This window comes from Gracilinanus agilis, chromosome 4 (assembly GCF_016433145.1).
Source record: "Gracilinanus agilis isolate LMUSP501 chromosome 4, AgileGrace, whole genome shotgun sequence".
Lineage (NCBI taxonomy): Eukaryota > Metazoa > Chordata > Mammalia > Didelphimorphia > Didelphidae > Gracilinanus > Gracilinanus agilis.
Genome location: NC_058133.1, coordinates 414,126,027 through 414,149,616, shown reverse-complemented (window position 1 = coordinate 414,149,616; position 23,590 = coordinate 414,126,027). Strand labels below are relative to the sequence as shown.

At 34.3% G+C, this 23,590-nt stretch overlaps 1 protein-coding gene across 2 annotated transcripts in view; it reads left to right on the top strand.

Annotated features, from left to right (window-relative positions):
- The window catches only part of SYNE1 (spectrin repeat containing nuclear envelope protein 1), a 122,230-nt gene that overhangs the window by 63,644 nt on the left and 34,996 nt on the right, over nucleotides 1-23,590 (top strand). Inside the window, exons 1-4 of one of the 2 annotated variants that reach the window (XM_044671721.1) lie at nucleotides 5,492-5,620; nucleotides 11,430-11,592; nucleotides 19,838-20,025; nucleotides 20,923-21,073. In XM_044671721.1, coding sequence (XP_044527656.1) covers nucleotides 5,499-5,620; nucleotides 11,430-11,592; nucleotides 19,838-20,025; nucleotides 20,923-21,073 — 624 coding nt within the window. In that variant the 5' untranslated portion in view covers nucleotides 5,492-5,498. Of the gene's footprint in view, nucleotides 1-5,491; nucleotides 5,621-11,429; nucleotides 11,593-19,837; nucleotides 20,026-20,922; nucleotides 21,074-23,590 lie in introns of those variants that run through there. The other variant, XM_044671720.1, reaches the window with a different exon arrangement.

The window sequence follows — 23,590 nt, the reverse complement described above, 5'->3', positions numbered from 1 at the left end:
CTGCATTGATCTAAGAGGTTGCATCATGGGGAGTTCTCTATGCTAATAAAATTATTGGTCAACATCCCATCCCCATGAAATTAATATTATTATTATATATTAACTACCTCACAAGGTCATTTTTGTGTGCACAGTATATAAAAAGTGAGTTTGAATCTGTAATGTGTTCTTTTAAATGTGAGCTTTTGTTATGAACTCAAGGGCTTAAGGGGCTTATTTTGTTTGGGGACTGTTTTTTTGGCTTAGAGGGTTTTTTCACATTTTGGGGTTATTTTCTCTGCTTCTTTTGCTCATAATTTTTCTATTACCTTTATTTTTAAAATTTGCCCTTTTTCTAATAATCATATGCCAAATTGAATAGCAGTCTGTAGATAGTTAGTTGGTTTTAAGCTTTAATGCCTCATTGGATCCATTTTTTTCTAAACAACTTCCCAAAGGACATGTTGACCTTCTAAATTTGTTTTTCCATTTCCTCATCTATCAGAGCATCATTAGACAGTATATTGGCTGAGTAGCAATATCCAGTAATAGTTTTCAGTAATAGTTTTCAGCTGCAGAGTATCTCTAGCATCTTTAGCCACATGGAGTTTGCTTGTTTATAGTGCAGGCCTCTGCATGTTCAATTTCTTCCAACTTGTTAGACTTTGTTGATTTTAGCTACCACAACTCTCCTCCAACTTGTCAAATCCAGGACTAAATCTGTAAAATAGGATTGCAATCTTTTACATGATTTCTGTTATGAATGCTTTGAAAGCGCTATTCACATTAGGTTACTATACTTCCAACATCAATGACTCAAGGACATTTGTTGTTATCCATTCACTTGAAAGATTTCTCCTAGCAACCAAAATCCAGATCTAGGAGGCAGCCTGGATAGTGGAAAGAACATTGGACGGAGTCCGAAAACCTGTGTTATAATGAATGGAGATATTTTACTATAGGCCAAGCAAAGAGCTAAGAAAGCTCTGGCGATACAGGTACAAACTGGAAGGGAGTTTCTTCCCTCTAGTTATTTATAGTCTTTGTAACAAATGAAATTCTACCTCATTCCATCTCAATTAACAGTATAGACTATTGCCAGAAACCTTCTGGTTAAAAGGGCCCTTTTGATTGAGTTTCAGAAACAATCAGTGAAGATAAAGTATAAATGCTCTGAAGTACAAAACTTTTTGATTTAAGAAGAGAAAAAGCATAAGTAGCTAACCACAGTATCAGAAGAATTCCAGTAGTTTCAAAGGAGAAAGCAGATTTTTGTTAAGGAGTCCAGGATTCTAGTTTGAGCTGAGACCTTGAGAAAGAGCTGATCTTGGAGGGAAGGGGAAAGGGGAAACAAGCATATTCTGTTCTTTAGAAATGTTTTATCATTATATTATTCTGATCTTCACAATAAACCTGTGAGATGGGTGTTTTTACTATCCTATTTTATAAATGAAGAAACTGAGGCAGAGATTAAATAACTTGCCTAATTATTAATCATAAGTGACAATTTTCAAATCTACCCATCCTGCCCCAACTTCCCTTCTAATCTCCAATTACAACTTTCAGACATCTTTGAACTAGATATCCAGTAGACATCATAAGCTCAACACATCCAAAACTGAACTAGCCATCTTTCTCCCTAAACCCTCCTTCCTTCTTATTATAGAGGGCAGCACTATACTTCCAGTCCTTTAGGCTTATAACCCTAAAATTATACTAAAATCCTCATCATCTCTCACTACTTCTCCTTCCTATTCCAACCTGCTTCCAAGGACTATCGATTTCATCTTTACAACTTCTCTCAAAAATGTCACCTTCTCTCCTCTGACAATCCCACCACTCTGGTGCAGGTGCTGATTACTTAGCTCCTGGATTATTGTAGTGACTTGTTTGTGGGTCTGCCCAAGTGTCTCCCCATTCCAAGACATCCTTCATCCAGCAACTAAAGCTGTTTTCCTAAAATGCAGGTTGAACCATGTCACTCTCCCCTACTTGATAAACTTTGGTGGCTCCCTGTTGCCTCTAGGATCAAGTACAAAAGTTCTGTTTAGCATTCAAATTCCTTCATAATCTAGCCCCCTCCTATTTTTATGTCTGAATACAGACATAATGATAGGCATTCTTCTATCCAGCAATAGTAACCTTCTTGCTATTCCTCCTCAAGATACTCCATTTCTCAACATTGGACATTTTCTCATTCACTCACAACTGGAATGCTCTAATGCCTGAACACTATTTACTGACTTCCCTGGTTTCTTTTGGGTCACTGTTAAAATCCATCTGAATTTCAATTTCCTCATCTGTAAAATGAGGTGATTGGATTAGATAACCTGTAAGGTACATTCCAGTTCTGAATCTGTGATCCTGCAATTCTTCAGCCAATTGTTTAAACAATGTCAGCATACTATTTCATTCTTGGCTCCTAAACTTAGATTGTTTCGTACATAGAGTTCTAGCTGCTGAATCTCAAAAGAGACTTCATGAAAGTAAGAAAAAAAGATTAGAGCTTCTGAAACTAAGAAATAGATTATAGTTTTAAAATCTTATGATTCCAGCCTCTAAGAATACAATTAAAATACTTTATAAAATAAAAATTCATATCTATGTGACAGTATTAAGTTTATAAAGGCAATAGATAGAGTGTTGGGTCTGGAGTCAGAAAGACTCCTCTTCCTGAGTTCAAATCTGGCCTTAGATTTAACTAACTAATATTGTGACTGGGGAAATCACTTAACGCCATTTGCCTCAGTTTCACATCTGCAAATGAGCTAGAAAAAGGAGGCAGCAAAACTAGTTATGTCAGTGTCTTTGCCAAGAAAATTCCAGATGGAGTCACAAAGAATCAAGCACAACTTAAATGACTCAGCAACAATAACAATAAATTATAAATATTTGTTAAGAATGCAAAGAAAAAAGTATCAGTTAGACCAGTGGTTCCCAAACTTTTTTGGCCTACCACCCCCTTTCCAGAAAAAAATATTACCTAGCACCCCCTGTCACATACTATCACTGCTCCCTTACAGTTATTCACTGCCCCCAAATGCACCTGTGGCCATCACTGCTCCCCTGGATTGCTGCAGCACCCACCAGGGGGCAGTGGTGCCCACTTTGGGAATCACTGAGTTAGATTATATGACTTCTGGAAATCACTTTTAACTTTGAGACTCCATGATTTTTAAAGTGATTGAATCAAAGTCAATATTAGTAAAACATGGAAATCTTAAAAATTCAGGAAAATAAAAATAAAACAAATAATCAGTTTTGAAATTGGAAAGTTCAAGGGAAATAATAAAATCTACCAAAATATAAATTAAAAATTCTGCCCTGGAATCCACTTTAAGCAAAATTAGTACATGAATTTCAGTTTTCTGTAAAGAAATTAAAAATCTCTGCTTTGGAAAATAATTCATAATAGAATTCCCTTAAAAAGCAATTTCTATTAGTGAACTAAAAAATCATTTCAGTTACATGTAACTTTTCAGGAAAATATTCATTGCAGAAAGAAATAGCCTTTGTGTTTACTAAGAACATTTCCTCCTAACTACTCTTTCCAAGTAATTTAAAGAAGTTTATATAGTAACTAGATGTTTGATATGTCATCATTTAGCTCTCAGTTTTCCTCAGTGGCTGTATATCTTAGAATTTCTCACCATGCTAGTCACCTATTTTCATTGAATAAATAGTTTGATGGATGAAACAAATTGAAGTCAGGAAAGGTTGTTAGTTTTGCCCTAGAGGGCACAAATCAAGGCTGCATGATCAGTATCAAAATATATCCCTTCCTTTCCTCCTCACTCCTTTTTTTTTCAGCTTTCCTTTGTTATGTTCCCCTCGTTACATTATAAGTTTCTTAAGGGCTACAACTGGCTTTCTTTTTCATATTTGTATTCCCTGTATTCAGGACAGTGCCTAATTTGATAAATATTTATTGGCTGACTATTCAGGCATAGGTTAAGGCAGTGTTGGACAAACTACGGCCCACGGGCCAGATGCAACTCTCTGAAATGTTCTATCTGGCAGCGCAAAATTATTCCTAATCTGACAAAATACAATGAGTAGGATACAATACAATGAAACTTCAAAAGAGTTGCTTTAGAAACAGACTGACAGATGAGCATTTCCTTTCCTTTGGCCCCCTCTTTGAAAAGTTTGCCCATCATAGGGTTAAGGAAATGCTGACCATCTGCATTCATTCAGTTGTCTCAGTTGTGTGTGATTCTTTGTGACCCCTTCTGGGGTTTTCTTAGCAAAGATGATGGAGTATTTTGCCATTTCCTTCTCTAACTCATTTTACAGATGAGGAAACTGAGGCAAATAGGGTTAAGTAACTTGCCCAGAATTATGTAGCTAAGTAAGTGTCTGAGATCAGATTTGATCTCAAGAACGAGTCATCTTGACTTCACTCCAAGCACTCTATCCATTCCACCATCTGGCTGTGGACCACCTGTGTGTCCTTGGGCAAATTACTTAAACTCTTAAGGCATCAGTTTCCTCATCTATAAAATAACAAGATTGTCATAGATGGACTCTGAGTTTCCTTCCAGCCCTAAATCTATAATCCTATGATGCCCTAGATTATTAGATCCCTTCCAAGTATAACAATTTTCAAGTCATATTCTTTGACCTGGTCTTTCCCATTCTAAGCAGCCAGAAGGCATAAGACATTTTAGATGAACAAGCAAAAATCAAGCAATATCTTTATTTTTATTCCTACATTCATTTTAAGTCTTTCTAGTATTTTCTCCTCATTCCATATCCTCCTGCATCTTCCTCCTATAACTTGGACCCAGGTCCACTCCAGTGGTTTGCCAGTAAATATTTAACCAACCCTCCAAAAAAAGTATGAAAGAAACATTTTAAAGATTAATCTACATTATCAAATTTTTCTCTACCACTTCCTTAAGTCTAGACAATTATCTAAACAATAAATTAACTCTAATTATAGGGTTTGCCCATTTTTCTAGGTGTAAATGCACACACTGAAAATGTAACAGTCAACTCGGCTCTGGGGTTCTGGCTCCAGCACCCCCTCCCTTTTCAATGGAGTTGTAAACAATGGGGGGTGGGGTAAAGCAGACACTACTTTCTGTCTGCTCTAATTTTCCTTTATTACTTTCAGTGTATTTAGGTGGCTTCTCTTTTCAAAGAACTTTTCCTAATTTGTAGAAAACGTACAAAAAATAGACTCTGGATAAGTAAGAATTCGTTTGTGGTTGGTTTACAAGCATTCTCTTTCATATCTATCTTTCCTTTGGGTCCTAGACTCCCACTGCTTGGAGATTACACTGAGCCCTTTTTTTTTTCTTACACTCATGGCCTACATTCCAGGAGATCAAGCCTGGCACATGTTGATGAATGTAAGTTTTATTTAGAAACATGACCACTTGTCACAGCTCAGTCTCATGTCATTAGACAGAAGCTACCAACATTTGTCTACACTGAACATTTTGGTACTTCTGTACATTTGCAAAGGAAAAAAAAAGTCATACACTTGCAATCTGTATAGGCTTTTGGTCTGCATGGTGTTACTTTTGCCCGTGGAAGCTTTCATGGTGGTGTTACGGGATTTGTGTACCGTGAGGATGACGGAAGACGGCAATGTGGATTCAGATCTCCCAGATTGTAACTGCGATGTCACAAGGCAGGAATCTACTTGAGTTTCTTTCATTGTGCATAGCTTTCGTAGTTCTGTATATAGTTTATAGGACACCGGCTAGACACTAGCATAATTGTTTTGTTCTAGGGTGTAATTGGAAATAATTGGCAGGAGTTGATTGCCACATAGGTGAAATCCTGAAAGGTGAATGCTACATTTTTCTTAAAGTTTATCCCTAATAGAAATGAGACTAAGTGATAAATGTTAGTGGATTTTATCATGACTAGTTCTTTCAGTTGGCTGCATACTGTATGTGTCGTGCAAGGGATATGGCTCTTGTTGAGAGGCTTGGACGTGAAGAAAAGATTCACAAAATTGCCCGATCTATTTAAAGCAGGGAGTCTTGATGAAAGTGAAACCCAACTTTGCCCACAGTTAGGAAACATTTTCTCTCTATAATATGCACATCTATTCATGCTTCCTGGGTATGAGAAGGGGACTAGGGAAAATGAATGGTTGGAGGGGGAGTATTTGTGTCATGTCTTATTTTTTATTAGTTTATGAAACTTGTAAATCATTAAACTTATATTCAGCTATTATAAAAATTGTTTATTAAAAAATTCTTAATAAATCTGAGTGGAATAAATAATGTAAAGATGCAAATAATCATGTAACATTATAAAATATTTATCTATAACTTGTTAAGTCTCTTATATAGTTTCTGTAAAAATCCTTTTCCTCCCTATTTTAACATGCCATTCCAAATTTGAACATTTTTAAATTGATTATCAAAACATAATGAAACAGTATTTGAATACCTTATTTTTGTTTATGAACTAATGGGAGAAACATATTTTTTTCCTTTTCAAAATGATAAAATCTTAATAAGTTTAAAATTTTGCATCTAAAAAAGTGAAAAACATTAATATTGCTATTATTGTACATACTTTTAAGTGTGGACATGTTGACAAATTGAAGAATTGACTTAATAATGGTATCCTAAGGAAGGTCAAGCCCCCAAGCTATACTTGTGGCTATGAGAGGATAGCTATAAACAAGCAACAAGGGGCTTATGGATTTATCAGACTTGCTAAATTTACTGAGCTGTATGACGTCTCTAAGTATCTATTTTGATTGTAATCCTGGATGCCACCACAAGGAATGTCCTCTAGACTTCTTAGTCTTATATACAGGTAAAAACACTTTGACATTTTAAAAAAGCATTTGCTTTGTAAAAAAAAAAAACATCAAAAAGTAAACGTATGACTTAGCTTTATCTTAAAATAATGTCCTTCCTGGGAACTCAAAGCAGAGTAAATTTGCAGTAAGGTGATGATAAGACATTTCCTCCCTAAAACTGAATGTATTATGCCATCAGCAATAACACAAGTTTCTACTGGGCAAGAAAGAAATATTTTCACACATCTGTATGTATTTATATATTTACATCATTATTATTATCTTCCTTGGACTCGTGCTTGTTTTAAAGAGGAATCTGTCCCTAACAGACCTTGTGAACAAGGATTTCCATATACCATGATGCCTCTGACAACATGCATGCCAACTGTACTGACAGTAGTTTTTATGCAGAGCAGAGCTATCAAGAATCAATTTAATATTGGATCATTTTGAGGATGTATATCTGTTTACAGAGAATGAGGTTAATTTGCATGCAATTTGGCTTTCAGTTCAGTTTAGCAAATATTAAGCACCCTAATTCATGCTAGAACAATGCAAGGCAATAAGGTTACAAAGACTAAAAACAAAAGCAAAAACACTCCCTGTCTTCAAGATTACACTCTACTTGAGCAATACAACTTCTCAAATTCTTTTTACAACTGTATATAATTTATGATTTCACTAATAATTTGGGGAGGTTGAGGAAAGATTCATAAGTTATATTTTCAGGGGCAAAGAAAGGCTGTCTTTAACAAAAAGAGAAGCACTTGTTCAAAAGCATAGAAGCTGGGGGCAGCTGGAGGGCTGCTGGGGGACAGCTGGGGGGCAGCCGGGTGGCTCAGTGGATTCAGAGTCAGGCCCAGAGAGGGGAGGTCCTGGGTTCAAATCTGGCCTTAGAGACTTCCTAGCTGTGTGACCCTGGGCAAGTCACTTAACGCTTCATTGCCTAGACCTTACCACTCTTCTGCCTTAGAACCAATACCCCAAACAAATGAATAAATAAATAAATAAGGCATAGAAGCTGAAGATGCAGATTGTATGTGGGGACTCTGCCACCAGACCAATTTTGTTGTTGGTCAGTCATTTTTCAGTTGTGTCTGACTTTTAGTCAACATATTTGGGGTTTTCTTGCAAAGAGTGGTTTTACTATTCCCTTTCCCCGCTCATTTTACAAATGAGGAAACTGAGGAAAATAGATTTAAGAGACTTGACCAGCAGACTCAATGAGGCCAGATTTGAACTCTGGAAGATGAGTATTACTCACTCCAACCCAGGCACTCTATCTTTTGCACCACCTACTTGCGCAGACCTGTTTTACTAAAAAGGAAGTTTGTGAAAAGAAGTTATATTAAGTAAGACTGGAAAGATTGGTGGTAACCAGTTTATGGAGGGCTTTAAATACCAGGTTAAAGAGTTTATTTCAATTTTCATTTATATATCTTATTTTGTTTTATCTTTGCATATTTATTTTTTATGAGTCAGGTAAATTTTGAATCAGATAATCTAAATGTTAATATAAGAGCAAATTTGAGTTTTTATAAAACTGTATAGGAAACATAGTATAAGTGTACTGAAGTTTAGAGGTCATCAAGTCCAGCCCCACTCATTTTACACATGACAAAAGCTGATGCCCAAAGAAATTAAGGGACTTACCTTAGACCATACAGGTAGAATAGGATGTCGTGGAGCTGAAGTTTGAAACCATATTTTCTTGTTTTTGAATTTGGTGCTTTCCCCCGTGTAGAATGGCACCTCATCATTTTTTCTTTAAATTACAGTGCTTATGGTTTTCAGATTTATACCCACCAGGCATTCAAACTGAATTTCATCAATAATTGGCACCAAAGGGAAATAACAAAACTGAGAAATATGAATGAGCTCTTGTATACACAGAAATAGGAAGATTTTAAATAAATAATGAAAAGTCAAGCTCTTGGAGTTTGTGCCAATAAACCTGTTAAGGGAAGTCCCTCATGAATGAATGAATCATGGTTAACTCATGCTGCAAACCTATAATTTCCACTTCCTGGAAAAACAATATGCAGTCAGTACTGAATGTACTCTGAAAAAATGAAATTGTATTTATTTCAAAGTAAATCCTAGTCAGAAGCATAACATTCATTTTTTGTGTGTGTCCTTTGCTTAAGTTGAAGTAAATGTTCAGCTAATATATATTGAATGAATAAAAGTAGGAATATTAATAAATCTGAATGGAAGCCTTTTTTTTCATTTCCTGGATTTGTTAAAACTATGATTCAATGTTATTTTCAATCCAGATAAATTTTGAATAGTTATTAAATAAGCTATTTCTGCCAAATGTATTTGAAGAGGAGAAAAAAAATCCATGTCATCATTATACAAACTGTCCAGCAGTTATGTTTTTGATATCTGTATTATTTATCATTTCCCAAAGAAGTGGTTTAGACTGGAGCTTACAAGCATATTAGCTTTGTTATTTCAAATCATGTCTTAGGGATGAGATTGTTGCTATCTAGTTAACTTGATTAGCACATTCTGCAAATGCCATGGGCTCCATTTCTCTGAGAGTAACCTGGCCACATACTATATCCTGAACCTTGGCCAGCTCCTGAAAATGTGTGCCTGAGGCAATAAGGATGACCAGGCAAAAATATGAATGGATTGCAACCAGCCTCTGATGAAAAGGCAATTCAAAGCACATGGTTTTATGAATTAGGATCTGTAACATCAGTTTGGTTTTTGTTTTGTTTTGACAAAACACAGCACATTGGATAAAACAGGTTCTGAGCCTTGAAAGGAAACATTAGATCAGAAAGTTAGTATATTTTTCATGTATTACTAGAATTAGTTTGCACTGTAATAAGATTTTTAATACTATATAATAAATCTAAATATTCATAACATTTAGAATTTTATAGAATTATTGCAGTGTTTGCCAGGAAAAAAGACTAGCCCATAATGTGAGCTTTTTCAACATGTAAAAATATCCCATTTTCTTTTGTTTTAATGATTTCATTGTTAGTTAACTTCTAGGAGGAAAACTTTCTACCAATACATATATGCAGCTGTTCTGTAACTTAGAGTCCAAGAGGTTAAGTGACTTCTTTAGGGACACATGGCTATTATTTGTCAAGAGGCAGGACTTGAATCAACTATGTCATAATGTTTTTTTATTTGTTATCTATCATTTTATAACAACAAAATTTATGTTAAATTGAGAACTACCACAAAACCAGAAAATTTAAAAGGATTATCTTTTTTTTTTGTCAAGTAAGCCCTAAAACAGAACACCAAATTTTTTGGTGGTAATCAGCTTTTTTTTTCAAGTCTCATGGGTAACCAGGAGGATGGCTGCTTACAGACCAGCACAGTAAGGTGGTTTGCCTGGCAATCAAGTTCACAAGTGACTACTATAGCTTTTTTCTTAAGCTATGCTTAAATTTTGGACAGCAAAAAGTCTGGAATATGATATGGCTAATATGCTATCCTTCCTACCTATGCAATACTCCTATTATTACTTGAAGTGTACAACATGTCAAGAAGATACCTGTTACCCTGAAAATATTATGAAGGGTAACAAGGCTTTGAGTTCTAGTTTGCTCTTTATAAAAGACAGTTTGCGGACTCCTGGTATCAAGAATTCCAGTTATGAGCCTCTAAAAAAATGTTTTGTTCCTGGTATGGTACAGTGTCATCCACCACATGATCAGTGTGCTTTTTAAAAAAAATCATTAAATATATTTCTTATCCTATTGAGGAAATGATTAAAATTAAAGTTCTTGGATTTCTTCTTCACATAAGAGTTAAATGTCCGTCTATGTTGTATTTGATCAAGAGATAAACAGATTTGGAATCATCTTTTTCAAATTTATAGAGTTATAGCGTTAGTCTCTTATGTTGGATTGTTAGAATTAAATGAATCAGTTGTGATAATTCAGAAGACCTGGGCTGAAGTTTTAGTTTAGCTACTTATGATTATAGAGCTAAATAATTAAGCTCTCCAAGCTTATGAGGACCAAATGTGAGAAACTATATATAAATTCTTTGTAAATCCAAAAACATTATTTGGATGAAGCTATAATATGGAGAAGCTTTGCACCAAAAAATAACAACCTTCCGGTCCTGATTCATCCCTATCAAGTCTATTCTTAGAATATTTCTAAATGTGATTTAATGGCAGTGGATGGAATGACATATTATATGATCTTTTGAATTTAAAAAGCACATTAGTCAAATACTTGATAGATGTTCAACAGAACTGTGTGTTGTGATTTGACAGTGGTGTATTACATTCTGTCCTCTGAAATAAGCTTTTCAGTCATAATACTTGCTGAGGCATATCCCACTAAATTGGAATTTTTGGTTTTGGACTAGTATTGTAATATGTGAAGTGGTATTTAAATATGTAATCCTATTTTGTGACACTCAAGAATGAGTATCAAAATGTGGTCTAACATGCATCATAAGTAAAATGCAGTGATTATGTTGTCTGGATTAGGTTCCATTTTGCTTTGAAATTTGGCTATGGGAAAGATGATGCAGGGGGTGAAAGAACCAGATTTGGATGTAAGAAATACCTAATTATCAGATCTCCTTTAGTTAACATAAAGTAACAATTTTGCTTATGGCTATATGAAAATGATACCTAAGTAGAGCCTTTTAATGAAATCCAGTCCTCTTGTTTCTCTTCCAATAGGGTGAAAAAGCTCAAGGAGACCCTGGTGGCTGTGCAGCAGTTGGATAAGAACATGAGCAGCCTCAGATCCTGGCTTGCACATATTGAATCAGAGCTGGCTAAGCCTATCGTCTATAACTCTTGTGACTCTGAGGAGATACAGAAGAAGCTTAATGAGCAGCAGGTAAAACAAATTTATTTTTTTAAGTTTTAATTTTGAATATTTTCCCATAGTTATATATTTCATATTCTTTCCCTCTCCCCCAAATCCCCCCTAACCCCTCTTAGCCGGTGCACAATTCCACTGGCTTTTACATGTATCATTGATCAAGACCTAATTCCACATTTGAACTAGAGTTATCATTTGGCATCTACATCCCCAACAATATCCCCATCAGCCCATGTGTTCAAGCAGTTGTTTTTCTTCTGTGTTTCTCCTTCCACAGTTCTTCCTCTGAATGTGGCTAGTTTTCTTTCTCATAAGTCCCTCAGCCTTGCTGATCCTTACATTGCTGCTAGTGGAGACACTCGTTATGTTCAGTTGTACCACAGTGTATCGATCTCTGTGTACAATTGTTCTCCTGGATCTGCTCCTTTCACTCTGTATCAATTCCTGGAGGTCATTCCAGTACACATGGAATTCTTTCCAGTTCTTTATTCCTTTGAGCACAATAGTATTCCATCACCAACAGATACCACAATTTGTTCAGCCATTCCCCAATGGAAGGACATTGTAAAACAAATTTAAAGAGAACAAAAAACATCATTTGTTTTGATTGTTTTCCGAAATGGTCAGCCTCCTTGGCATTGGGAGCATGACACAGAGAGATCACAAAAAAGTGAATATTTGAGCAATCAACTTTCCTGCCATTGCAGAGCAGAGAAGGTGTTTCTTAGACACAGGGCACTTGTAGCATCATTGGTTTACTTTCTATTGTCTTTGTCACTGGAGCTTCAGAGTTCCTCCCATGAATTTCTTCCCAGTGATAAGGGAGGCATGTCTGCCATGAACCATCCAAAAGGATATTTGCTTTATTTGCTTTTAGATTCCCTTCCCACTTAAAAAAACATTAAATATACCCTTCTACTCCTTTCAGAGTTCAGAGAAAACTTTAGAAATCAAAAAGTTCTGAGATTCTCATAGTTGGAATTGCTAAAAGTGAATTTGATTATTTTAAGAATTTTTCATGAAATATATTTGAGCTACCATGTACTTTCTTAAAGACAGCAGTGTATAATGGAAGGGGTACTGTACTTGGAGTAAGGAAGATTTAGGTTCAAACTCTGCTTTAGATACTTACCAGCTACCTTTCTGTTTCTCAGGGTTTTTTCCCACATAAAATGAGAGGTTTGGACTTGGTGGTCTTTGAAGTTTCTTCTGGCTCTAACTCTGTGGCCCTTTGATGTTATGATATGTAACTAATATACACAATAGCAAAAGTGGCATTTAGCACTAAAATATGAGATTGAGTCACGTAAATATTAAAAGAGGAAGATAAAGTTGATTTTCAGTATTACTCAATAGAAGTTTATTATTTTATGAAATACGTATATCAATTCTTGGCTTCTTACTACTCACTCAATTTTTTTCTTTAGTAACCATTATATTCTGTCTCAGAATCAATACTAGATATTAGCTCTAAAACAGAGGGGCAGTAAGAGATAGGAACTTGAGGGTAAGTGACTTGCCCAGGATCACATAGCTAGGAAGTATCTGAGGCCAGATTTAAACCCAAGGCCTCCAGTCTCCAAAGTATAACTTAAAATATTTACCAATGAATAAGACTATATCTCTTTGAAAGACTATCTCTGTTACCATTTCCCTATTTCTGTTTTAGAAATAATTGTTTATCATTTTGTTATTTTGTTTAATGTAATAAGAATGACATTATATGATTCTTGTTAATGATGATAAAAGAAAAAGTTCCTGGCACATTATATCATTATATTACCTGTAAGATTGTAGATGTTAATATAAGACATTAGTATATGTGGAATATCAAAGAGCAAAAAAGACTACCAAAGTGTGGTTTCACCTTGTTCTAGAATGAGGTTGGGATTCACCAAAAGACTTCAAGGACTGATCTCATTATTATTTGTATCTGTAGATACAGATGTTATAAAAATAATTTATTTATTTCCTTGATTTTTTTCCAGGAATCTTTTTTTTTTGGTAAGCTTTTAACTTCTATCTTAGAATCAATATCGTGTATTGGTTCCAAGGCAGAAGAGTGGTAAAAGCTAAGCAATGAGAGTTACATGACTTGCCCAGGGTCTCACACAGCTAGGAATTGTCTGAGGTCAGATTTGAACCGAAGACCTTTTATCTCCAAGCCTGGCTCTTAAATCCATTAAGCCACCTAACTGCCACATATACTCCAGAACCGTTTTAAACAAAGAAAACTATTCCTACATAATGTAATAATAATAATAATAATAATAACTTTTATAGAGTGCTTTAAAATTTGCAAACCACTTTACACTCATTATCTTACTTAATTCTCCCAACAACCCTGTGAGATGGGTGCTATTATTATTCCCATTTTCTAGCTCAAGAAATTGAGACAGAAAGTGGTTAGATGATCTACCAAGAGTCATACCACTAATAAGTATCTAAAGAAAGGATTGAATTCAAGACTTCCTAAATCCATGTTAAATACCGTATCTACTATACCACCTAGCTGCTTCATAGGATTTAAAACTAGAAAAGGACCTTAATCTAGCAATATTTTTTTAAAGTAAGGAAACTGAAGAAAGTCAGGTAAATTGCCTATTAGCTGGGGCTCTTCAGTATAGTTCCACGTTAGACTTTTTAAAATTCATGCTATTATTATTGGATCAGAGGCCATTGGGTTTCTTCTCAACCAGTAAGGATTCAGAATATGGAGAGTACAATGCAATAAGATTGTTAGTATAGAGTAGCTAGATGATCAGATGAGTTTCATCTTCACAACACCTCTAGCTAGAATGTTAATACGTTGGAATATAATCAAATCTGGATACAATATCAGATTTTGCCAACCATAACAGTCTCTTTCATTAACATGTCATAATGGAAAAATTATGAGTATTACTTGTCATTGTGGGAAAATGATATTGATCATACCTCCTTGCTCACGCAAACCATTGATGCCCTAAATGTGCCATTAAGCTATGAGAAAATGCGTCTTAGAAGTGAAACACAATTTCTTTTTTTCCTACATACACATCACTAAAGCCTCTGTAATGACACTGATTAATAAGAATATACTTGGAAGAATTTTCCCTGATGCCTAGCCAAGACTCAGTTTCCTTATCTGTCAAATGAGAATAATATTTATAATGCTAATAATGCATATTTATTAAGCTTTTCAAAACAATTTCTTCCAAATACAATTATGAAGTATACCATACAAGTATTATTATAACCATTTAACAATTGGAGAGGCTGATGCCTAGGAAATTGAATGATGTATCTATGGACACACATGTTATAAATTTCAAAAATCCCACTTAAACATCTGCTTTCTGACTCCTATCATGGATACCAAGTTATGTCATCTTTCTACTTATACATACATCATGGAATTATAATGAGAAAGCACTAAAACCATTATATGAATATATCACTGTTGTTTGTCTCTACCACTTAAAATTATATTTTATGGTTTATGTTGCATTCATCAGGGAATCATAAGCTCCTCAAAATCAGTGATTAAATTTTATCTAAAATTCATGATTCCCAATACCTTGTACATTGTTCTGCACACAATGGTGCTTTGATAGATATTCATTGAACCTGTTGATTTTGTTGAAGTCCTCTCACTATATAATTGGGATATTTTATAAGGAATCACTTCATTAAAAATTAAATATTGACTCAACTAATATGTATTAATATGTTTAAAATATCTATATAAAGAACATAGTTGAAAATTAATGGCGTGAATGAATGAGAAAGAAGGAAAATGCTTTGGTTTGGGATCAGCTTTGCCTAAAATTTAGAGATACAAATCATTTTTCATGTTGTTTTAGATTCTCTGAGTCTTAATTTACATGCAAAAAAGAACTAATATAGTCATCTTCCCAGAAAAAGGAGAAAAAATTTCTTATGCTTTAGCGCAAAAAATGTAATTTTCTTGGTCTGGGAGTCAGGGATAGATTTCATACTCTTTATCTAGGCAAATCAATGACTAGAAATATGTTTATTTCATTTTTTTAACTTTTCCTGCCAAAGAGAATGATCTTTAGACTTGAAATGATAAAACAAAAATGATTAATAATGAGTTGGTTGCTAAACTTTGTAAGGAGATTGTAAAAGATTCCTTTACTGCCCTTGATGAATTCCTTTCTCCTGTTCCCAAACAACTACATCCTTGGGTCCTGAAAGAAATGGAAGATGTGATTGCTGACCTACCATAGCTGATATTTAAATAAATCATCGAAAATGAAAGAAAAGGGGAAATGTCCTAGTTTTCCAAAAATGGACAAGCAAAATTTGTACATTATAGGCCCGTGTTGGTGAATCTGTGGCATGTGTGTGCTACCTTACCCCTCTCCACATATTTCCTCCCTTGTCTGGGGTAAGGAGAAGTGCTCACATATACAGAGTGAAGGTTGTAATTTGGGTACTTGGTCTCTACAAGGTTTGCCATCACTTTTATAGGCCACAGTGGCTTGACTTCTATGCCTGCGAAAATTCTAGCATGGATCACTCAAGAAATAGCAGACATCTAAAAAAGATAAGCAATGATTAACAAAAAACTAGCTAGCATTCATCAAAAGTAGATCATGCCAGATATTAAACTCATTTCCTTTTTTCAACAAGGTTGCCAGATTGATAGATGAGAATTCCATAGATATAATTATCTCAGATTCTAGCAAAGCTTTTGATAAAATATCTCATATCATTCTTGGAGAGAAGATGGATAAATATGGATTACACAATTAGATGGACTCCAAAATGTTTGAAAGGACAGACTCTAAGAGTAATAAATAATTTTACATTTCATCATGGCAGGAGGTCTCTAGTAGAGTATCCCAGGGATCTATGTTTGGCTCTGTGCTCTTGAATATTTTTATTAAGAACTTGGATAAAGGTATAGATGTCATACTCATTCAATTTGCCAATGACACAAAGCTGGATGGGATAGCTAATGTTCAAAGACTTAGAATCCAATAGGAGTCCAATAAGATTAAATTCAGTAGGGATAAGTATAAAGTCATGTCATTGGGTAAAAAAAAATTCTACTTCACAAGTATGAAATTGATAAGTCTTGGTTAGGCAGCAGTTTTGAAAACAATTTGGGCATTTTAGTGGACTGAAAAATCAAATTCACTATGAGTCAACAGTGTGCTGGGACCACTAAAAATCTAATGCAGTCTTGAGCTGCATTAAGAGAAAAAAAATATCTTCCAGGAGGAGGGAGATGATAGTCCCACTTTCTTCTCCCCTTGTCAGAACTCATCTATAGTATTTTGTTTAGTCCTGAGTGCCATAATCAGAGAATGTTATTGATAAGCAACAAAGTGTCATAAGAAAGGCAAAGAGATGAATGAAGTTCATGTCAATTGAGGATTAGTTAAAGGAAGAGGGTGTGTTTAGTCTGGAGAAGACTTATGAGTCCCATGACCTCCATCTTCAAGTATTTGAAAGGCTGACATAACAGCAGGGATTAGATTTTTTGTTTGTTTGGGCCCAATGACAGAACAATGGGAGGATGCAAAAAGACCAATTTAGGTTTGGCGCCTAGAACTTCCAAATAGTCAGAGCTGGCTAGAAGTGGAACAGATTATCTCAAGATGCCATAGGTTCCCTCTCCTTGAAGGCTTTTAAATAGAGACTGGACAATAATTTGCTGTGTATGTCATAATATAGGGATTCTTTTCATGCAAGGATTGTACTAGGGAACCATTGACATCCCTTTTAATTCTCAAATTATATTATTTTGTGATCATTTTATAAATATCTGGAAGGTAGATCTTGCTATTTCGTAGTATATAGCATTTCTTGGTATCCTCTTGGTATTTGGTATTTTATAGATTTTTTTATCCAAATCAAGATTATCACATGAAAGAACATTTTAGGGAAATCATTCAGAAGAGAGAATAAAAAGACAACATTCACTCTGATGCTCTAAATAAATATAAATTTAATTTTTTAATTTAAATTTAAATTGCCTTCTTAGGACCAGCAAGTACAGTTTCCTTTAGATATCTTCATTAGTCTAGTAGGGCAAGCATATTTTCTGGTTGATTATAGAAAATATGAAACTCTTCAGAAATTATACCTTCACATCCATAAAGATATCTATAGTGAATCTATCTAGACAGTATACAAATTTTTTTTACTAAACTTGTGATTATTACTAGAGAGACTTTGTCTACTCACACAGGCAGGCAGAAGCTCTGCAATTTATAATTTTAGAGGTTGCACAAGGAGTTAAGTGACTTGATCAAGATCATATAGCCAATATGTGTCTGAGATGAGTTTTGAACCTACTTCTTTTGATTCCAAAGCTAGTTCTTAAACCATTATGCCCTGCTGCCTTTTGATGAGTTCCATGGGAGTATTCTAAATAAGGTAGGGAATAACAGAGTTGAACTAGGTATGAATGTTTAAAATACCCTGGTTTTCCTAAAGAAAACATGCTATCTAAACATGAATATAACCATAATAAAATAATTATGAAAACATTTAGAGGCGAATCATTTTAATAAAATGCAAATTTGTCAACAAGTAAGCTAGGATAGTGGAACACCTTTCCTTTCTTTCTCCTTTTTAGGGTAGAGTTTGCTTGAGTGAGCAGACAGGAGGAAGAAGATTTCCCTTCTTCTTATAGTTATTATGTGGGGAAAATTGATGTATAATTACTACCAGATTTGGTGGTAAATTTGATTGCTTAAAGCAGATACAGGCTGCCCACTCCTCTATTACTATTCCAGAGGTTCATAGGACTTGGGTTATATTTGTTCTGACAGAATAAATTATAAATTGGAATTATTTGTCTTCTAAATCTTAATGGTTTGCCTAACAGTCAAAACATCTATATATTTAGTAGAGGAATTCTTAACCTAGAATTTATGAACATTTTATGAAAATATTTTGAGAGTTGTATTTCAGCATAATTGGTTTAATTTATACTCTTATGCATTTAACTTTATACATTGAAAACATTTTTTTCTGAGAAGGGGCTCAAAGGTTCTATCCAACTATGGGAAGGTGTAAGTCACAAAAAGATTTAAGAATTCCTGCTTTCTTTCTATCTTTCTATGTATCTATCTTGAGTATCTAATATAACTTTCTGTCTGTCTATCTAACTGTACTGTCTTTATACTTATGTTTGCTTTATGGTAGTTTGTCTATAATTCATTTATCTTTGAGTGAATCAAAAAGCATCTATTAAGCATATAAGGTATTCTTGTCAAGCATCATGCTAAGTTCTGGGGCTACAAATAGGAAAGTAAGCACACATTCTGATTACAGGAGATAATACATGGAGCTGAATTCATCTGCAGGGTAGATGATTATCTATTCTATCAATCCCTAAAAGTTATTTAAGCATTTAAAATTATATATGCGAACATACTCATCATTTACCTTTGCGTATGTGTGTGTATATATATACATATACATATATATATATATATATATATACACGTACATAAATATATATGTATATATATTAGAAATGACCATACTCAGAAGCTCTTCTCTCAGGAATATTCAGATCTCTAAAATATAGTCTAGGAGTAGGTAGGTGTCTCAGTAGATAGAGAGCCAGATCTGAAGATGAGAGGTTCTGTGTTCAGATTTGGCCTCAGACACTTCCCAGCTGTGACTCTGGGCAAGTCACTTAACCCTCATTACTGCTCTTCTGCCTTGTAACCAATACACAGTATTGATTCTAAGACAGAAGTAAGAGCTTAAAAATAAAATAAAATTTAGACTCTGTTCTCTACCATATCACCCTACAAGTGTTGGAAATGAACATTAGTTTAGTGTACATATGAAAACATAAATCATTTTTAAAGATTGAATTAATTTAGAGAAGGCTATGTCCCTGTTTTTACTTTACTTTACAACTTTCTGGTATCTATTAATTGAGTTCTAAAAATGGATTCTAAAAGCCTTTAAATTTTCATCCACATTCAGACAACAATTCCCAGTTTAAAAAGTACATTCCTCAAATATCAAAGTACTACAGTGATCTTTCTCTTGCTGCTCTGTAGCTTTCAGAATGCTAGAACCCAACCCCTATTTCTTAGTCCCAAGATCCCTATGAAATTTCCAAAGAACAAAACTCATTTTTTAATCTGATAATTATGATCTCAGTCTACCAAGAGTTGTTGAGTAGTCATTATATGAAAAGCACTGAATTTTGACAGTTGCCTCATTTGCACGCATGTTCTTTGATTCTTGACCAAGCCTGATGCTTTTTTGCCTCTAGGAACTTCAAAGAGACATAGAGAAACATAGCACTGGTGTGGCATCAGTACTGAACTTGTGTGAGGTACTTTTACATGACTGCGATGCATGTGCCACTGAAACAGAATGTGACTCCATTCAGCAGGCTACACGGAACTTAGACAGACGATGGAGAAATATTTGTGCCATGTCTATGGAAAGGAGACTCAAGTAAGCAGCTTTTTTAAATTGTTTAAGAAAGACGTGTCACACACACACACACACACACACACACACACACACACAAAACAAGTTATTGGTATAAAATGAGTCACTATTCCCTAATTCTTGCAAAGCTGGAAAATATTTTGATACTTCAAATTTGCTATAGCCTATAAGGGGTCTAGGAGTAATAAAAGCATGCAAAAAAGGAACATAACCTTAACAAGATAAGTTATGGCCTCTTTAATCAGATCACTTAAATTTTGAAAAATATGACTGACAAAAGGTCATTGCTAACAAGGAACGTTCACTTATTAACAGTGAAAATGTAGCAGGTTGGGAAATGATTTATATTCTAGATTTTAGAAATTTAAGGTACTGAAAAACATCAGTGTTGAATAAAGAGTGGAACGACTTTAAACCCCAGTTTCAGTGCTTCCTGCTTGGCTCTGCCTGTGAAAACTGATTATTTATCTGGTTGCAAAAACATCCTTTTTGTGAGGGTGGGCCTGATCTTGTGTTGGACTGCAATTCTCAAATCTTATTTTATATTCTTTGGAACATCAACATAAGTGTAGACTGTAAACATGATGTTGTCTTTATAAACCTCTTTGTACAGACTCATCTCATGTTTCTTGCTTACGCTATTCTGTTCTGCAAATTCCAAATCCAGGGCTTGAGGACATAGAAAAAACACAGCTGCTTTATTTTAGCTCAAGCAGTTGTCTATTTTCACCATGGTCAAATTTGGGTTAAGGCACAGTTCTTGTTTGGCACAACTGTTGCTTATTTAGTTGCTCTCAATTCTGTGGTTGTAGTCTTACTCCCAAGCAATACTCATGTGTGAAAAAACCAATTTTGAACAATTAAACTCTGGTCCTTTTTTTTTTCTTTCCCCCATCACAGAATTGAAGAGACCTGGAGATTATGGCAGAAGTTTCTGGATGACTATTCTCGCTTTGAAGATTGGCTAAAGCTTTCTGAAAAGACTGCTGCCTTTCCCAGCTCTTCTGGGGTTCTATATACAGTTGCTAAGGAAGAGCTCAAGAAATTCGAGGTGACTTACAAAGCTTGAAATTTAATATCTGCTTATCCGGTTACAGCAGCCAACTGGTTGCTTCTCTGATCCAGGGCAGAGATTATTCACTAAATGCCCTGTTTATTCATACAACTGAGTGAGATAGCTTTGCAGCCTCTCCCCTGTACTATTTGACAGTCTTGTATGTGTGAACGACACATTTTTTATTAAAATTCATAAAAGTTGGTAAGTTGTTTGGTCTAGTTATCAAATATGAGAACCGTGATGTTTTACTGCAGTATTTGTTTAAAGAAAGATTTTTAAGGAAACATTACGCAAAAATAGACAGAAACAAGGCTGTCCTTTTTGAAAATACCACATCATTTTTCTAAAAAAACTTTTCAGTGCTATAAAGATAGATATCCCAAATAAAATTCACTGTTTGTTTAATTGTAGCTGGCATACTTTTTTAAAGTTTTCAAAGATAAAACAAAAGGTTTTTCCCCTTGTTTTGAGCCAAACATTTCTGACATGATTCACTTTTTATGAGAAAAGTTAGGTTGTACGTGGCATTTCTTTGATTAAAGTTAAGGTAAAAAATGGAGATGAAAAAAGCAAGGTTAATAATAATAATTTTTTAAAGAATTAGAACCACTCAATAATTTGTTCCAAGTCTGTTGCCAATTGCTCAAACCTCACTCGGTCCCTTCCATCAATCACTATTTAATGAAACATCCAGTTTTCTAAGCCCTCAGCTGTCTCCCATTTTCACAGCTGAATATTATTTAATTATTTAAATTTCATGTGTCTCTCCACCCTTCACTTGAGATTAATGGAAAGATATGAAGGAATAATTTATACTTTAAAAAAGAAAAGAAGATTGGACCCTCTTCAAATAGTTTAAATCATTAATCTGACTCAAAGCAGTTGTAATTGAAGTTTTTGCCTCTGACCAAGATACTTAAAAAAAATAAAAAGACTACAAGCCTAAATCCTGTTACTTTCATTTCTCTGAATATTTATTGACTGTTTACTATAGAGACAGAAAGAGTAAAATTACTTTCTTTGAGGAGCATAAAAGGTAATAGAGAAGATGTAACAGATAAGCATGTAAAGATATGAGAATGCATAGAAAGGAAATCTATAAACACCAAGAGGGAATGTAACACATTAAGTGTTGTAGGATCCTTGGGTGAATGCAATAATTTTTATCTGTACCACTAAATCCCAGAAAATTTGCTTTCCTACTTGGAAACTATGTCAAACTCTTTACAAAGCTTTGTGCCATCTCATGTGAACCCTAAAATTACTGTGAGATTCTATTGTACAAAGTTACATTGTAGTCAGTTTTCATTAAAGATAAAACCTTTTGTAAATTTCTGCCATAGTATAATGGTAATTTGAGTTGTATCTCTACTATTTCTTGCTTCTTTTGTGAAATGTTATTCTGTGGTTAATTTAAATAATTTAATTAAATAAACATGCTTGAGCTCTGGATCTTGTCTTAAGAAAGAGAAGCAATTGAAAAATTAAATAAACAACAAAAGGAAAGAAATACATTTTTGCTTATGGAAAATGTGTAATACCATTTGGTGAGGGAAGTCAAGTGTGTAGGAAGGTCCCATGAGATGTGGAAGTTGCCTGCCAGTTACATAGCATCATTGCTCTCTGTAATAAATAGATCACTTTCTCCATTCAAGGGTAGCAGATCCTATATTCTTCCCAATCTTTGGCAAGGGCGAAATATGAATGGATATAGGATCCAGTAGAGGGAATGCACATAAAAGACTATTAAAGAGTCTTGGAAGGAGGGTCATTAGAAGAAGAATAGAAATTTGGCAGAATCCTAAATGATAAGATGCATTAATAGTGGTCATAAAATTCAAATGTTCACACTAATTAATTACTGAATTATCTTCCTCTTATCTGTTCAAGGAGGAACAGAAGTTAGATGCTTTGGTTTCATGTTAGAATATCCTAAGCTAATAATTAAATTAAAGTAAGGCCTACATTTTTAAAGGATAGAAGGAATGTCTGACAACATATTCTGTGATATGTAAAAGGATTCTTCAGACATAAACTAGAATATAAATTAATTGCAATTAAATATCCGTGGTTGAAAAATGATTGGGTATACTTAAAACGTTTTAAAAGCCAGAAGAATGGTCTATCCATAGAAACTATTATCTTTAAATTTCATCACAATTTAAAATTAATTCATATATCTATGTATAAATTTATAAATAATTGTAGCTTCTCCAAATGCCCATTTAGCTTTCATTTATGTACATGAACATTCCAGAACTGAGGGAGTTTCTGAATCACATCCTGATTTGTTGCAGATTTGTTGAACAAATAAGTGTTTGTTTTGTAGTCATCTCTTTTGCCTGATTTGCTATCCCCAAATGCCAGGCATTTTAAAATCATATATTAAAAATTTTAATTCACTCAATTATTAGGTCATTTTTCTGATATGTATGCTTCCTGGTACGAACAAAGTTATTGTCCAAAATGAATTTTCATTTTTTTAAAAATCTTTTAGAAGGAAACAGTCAA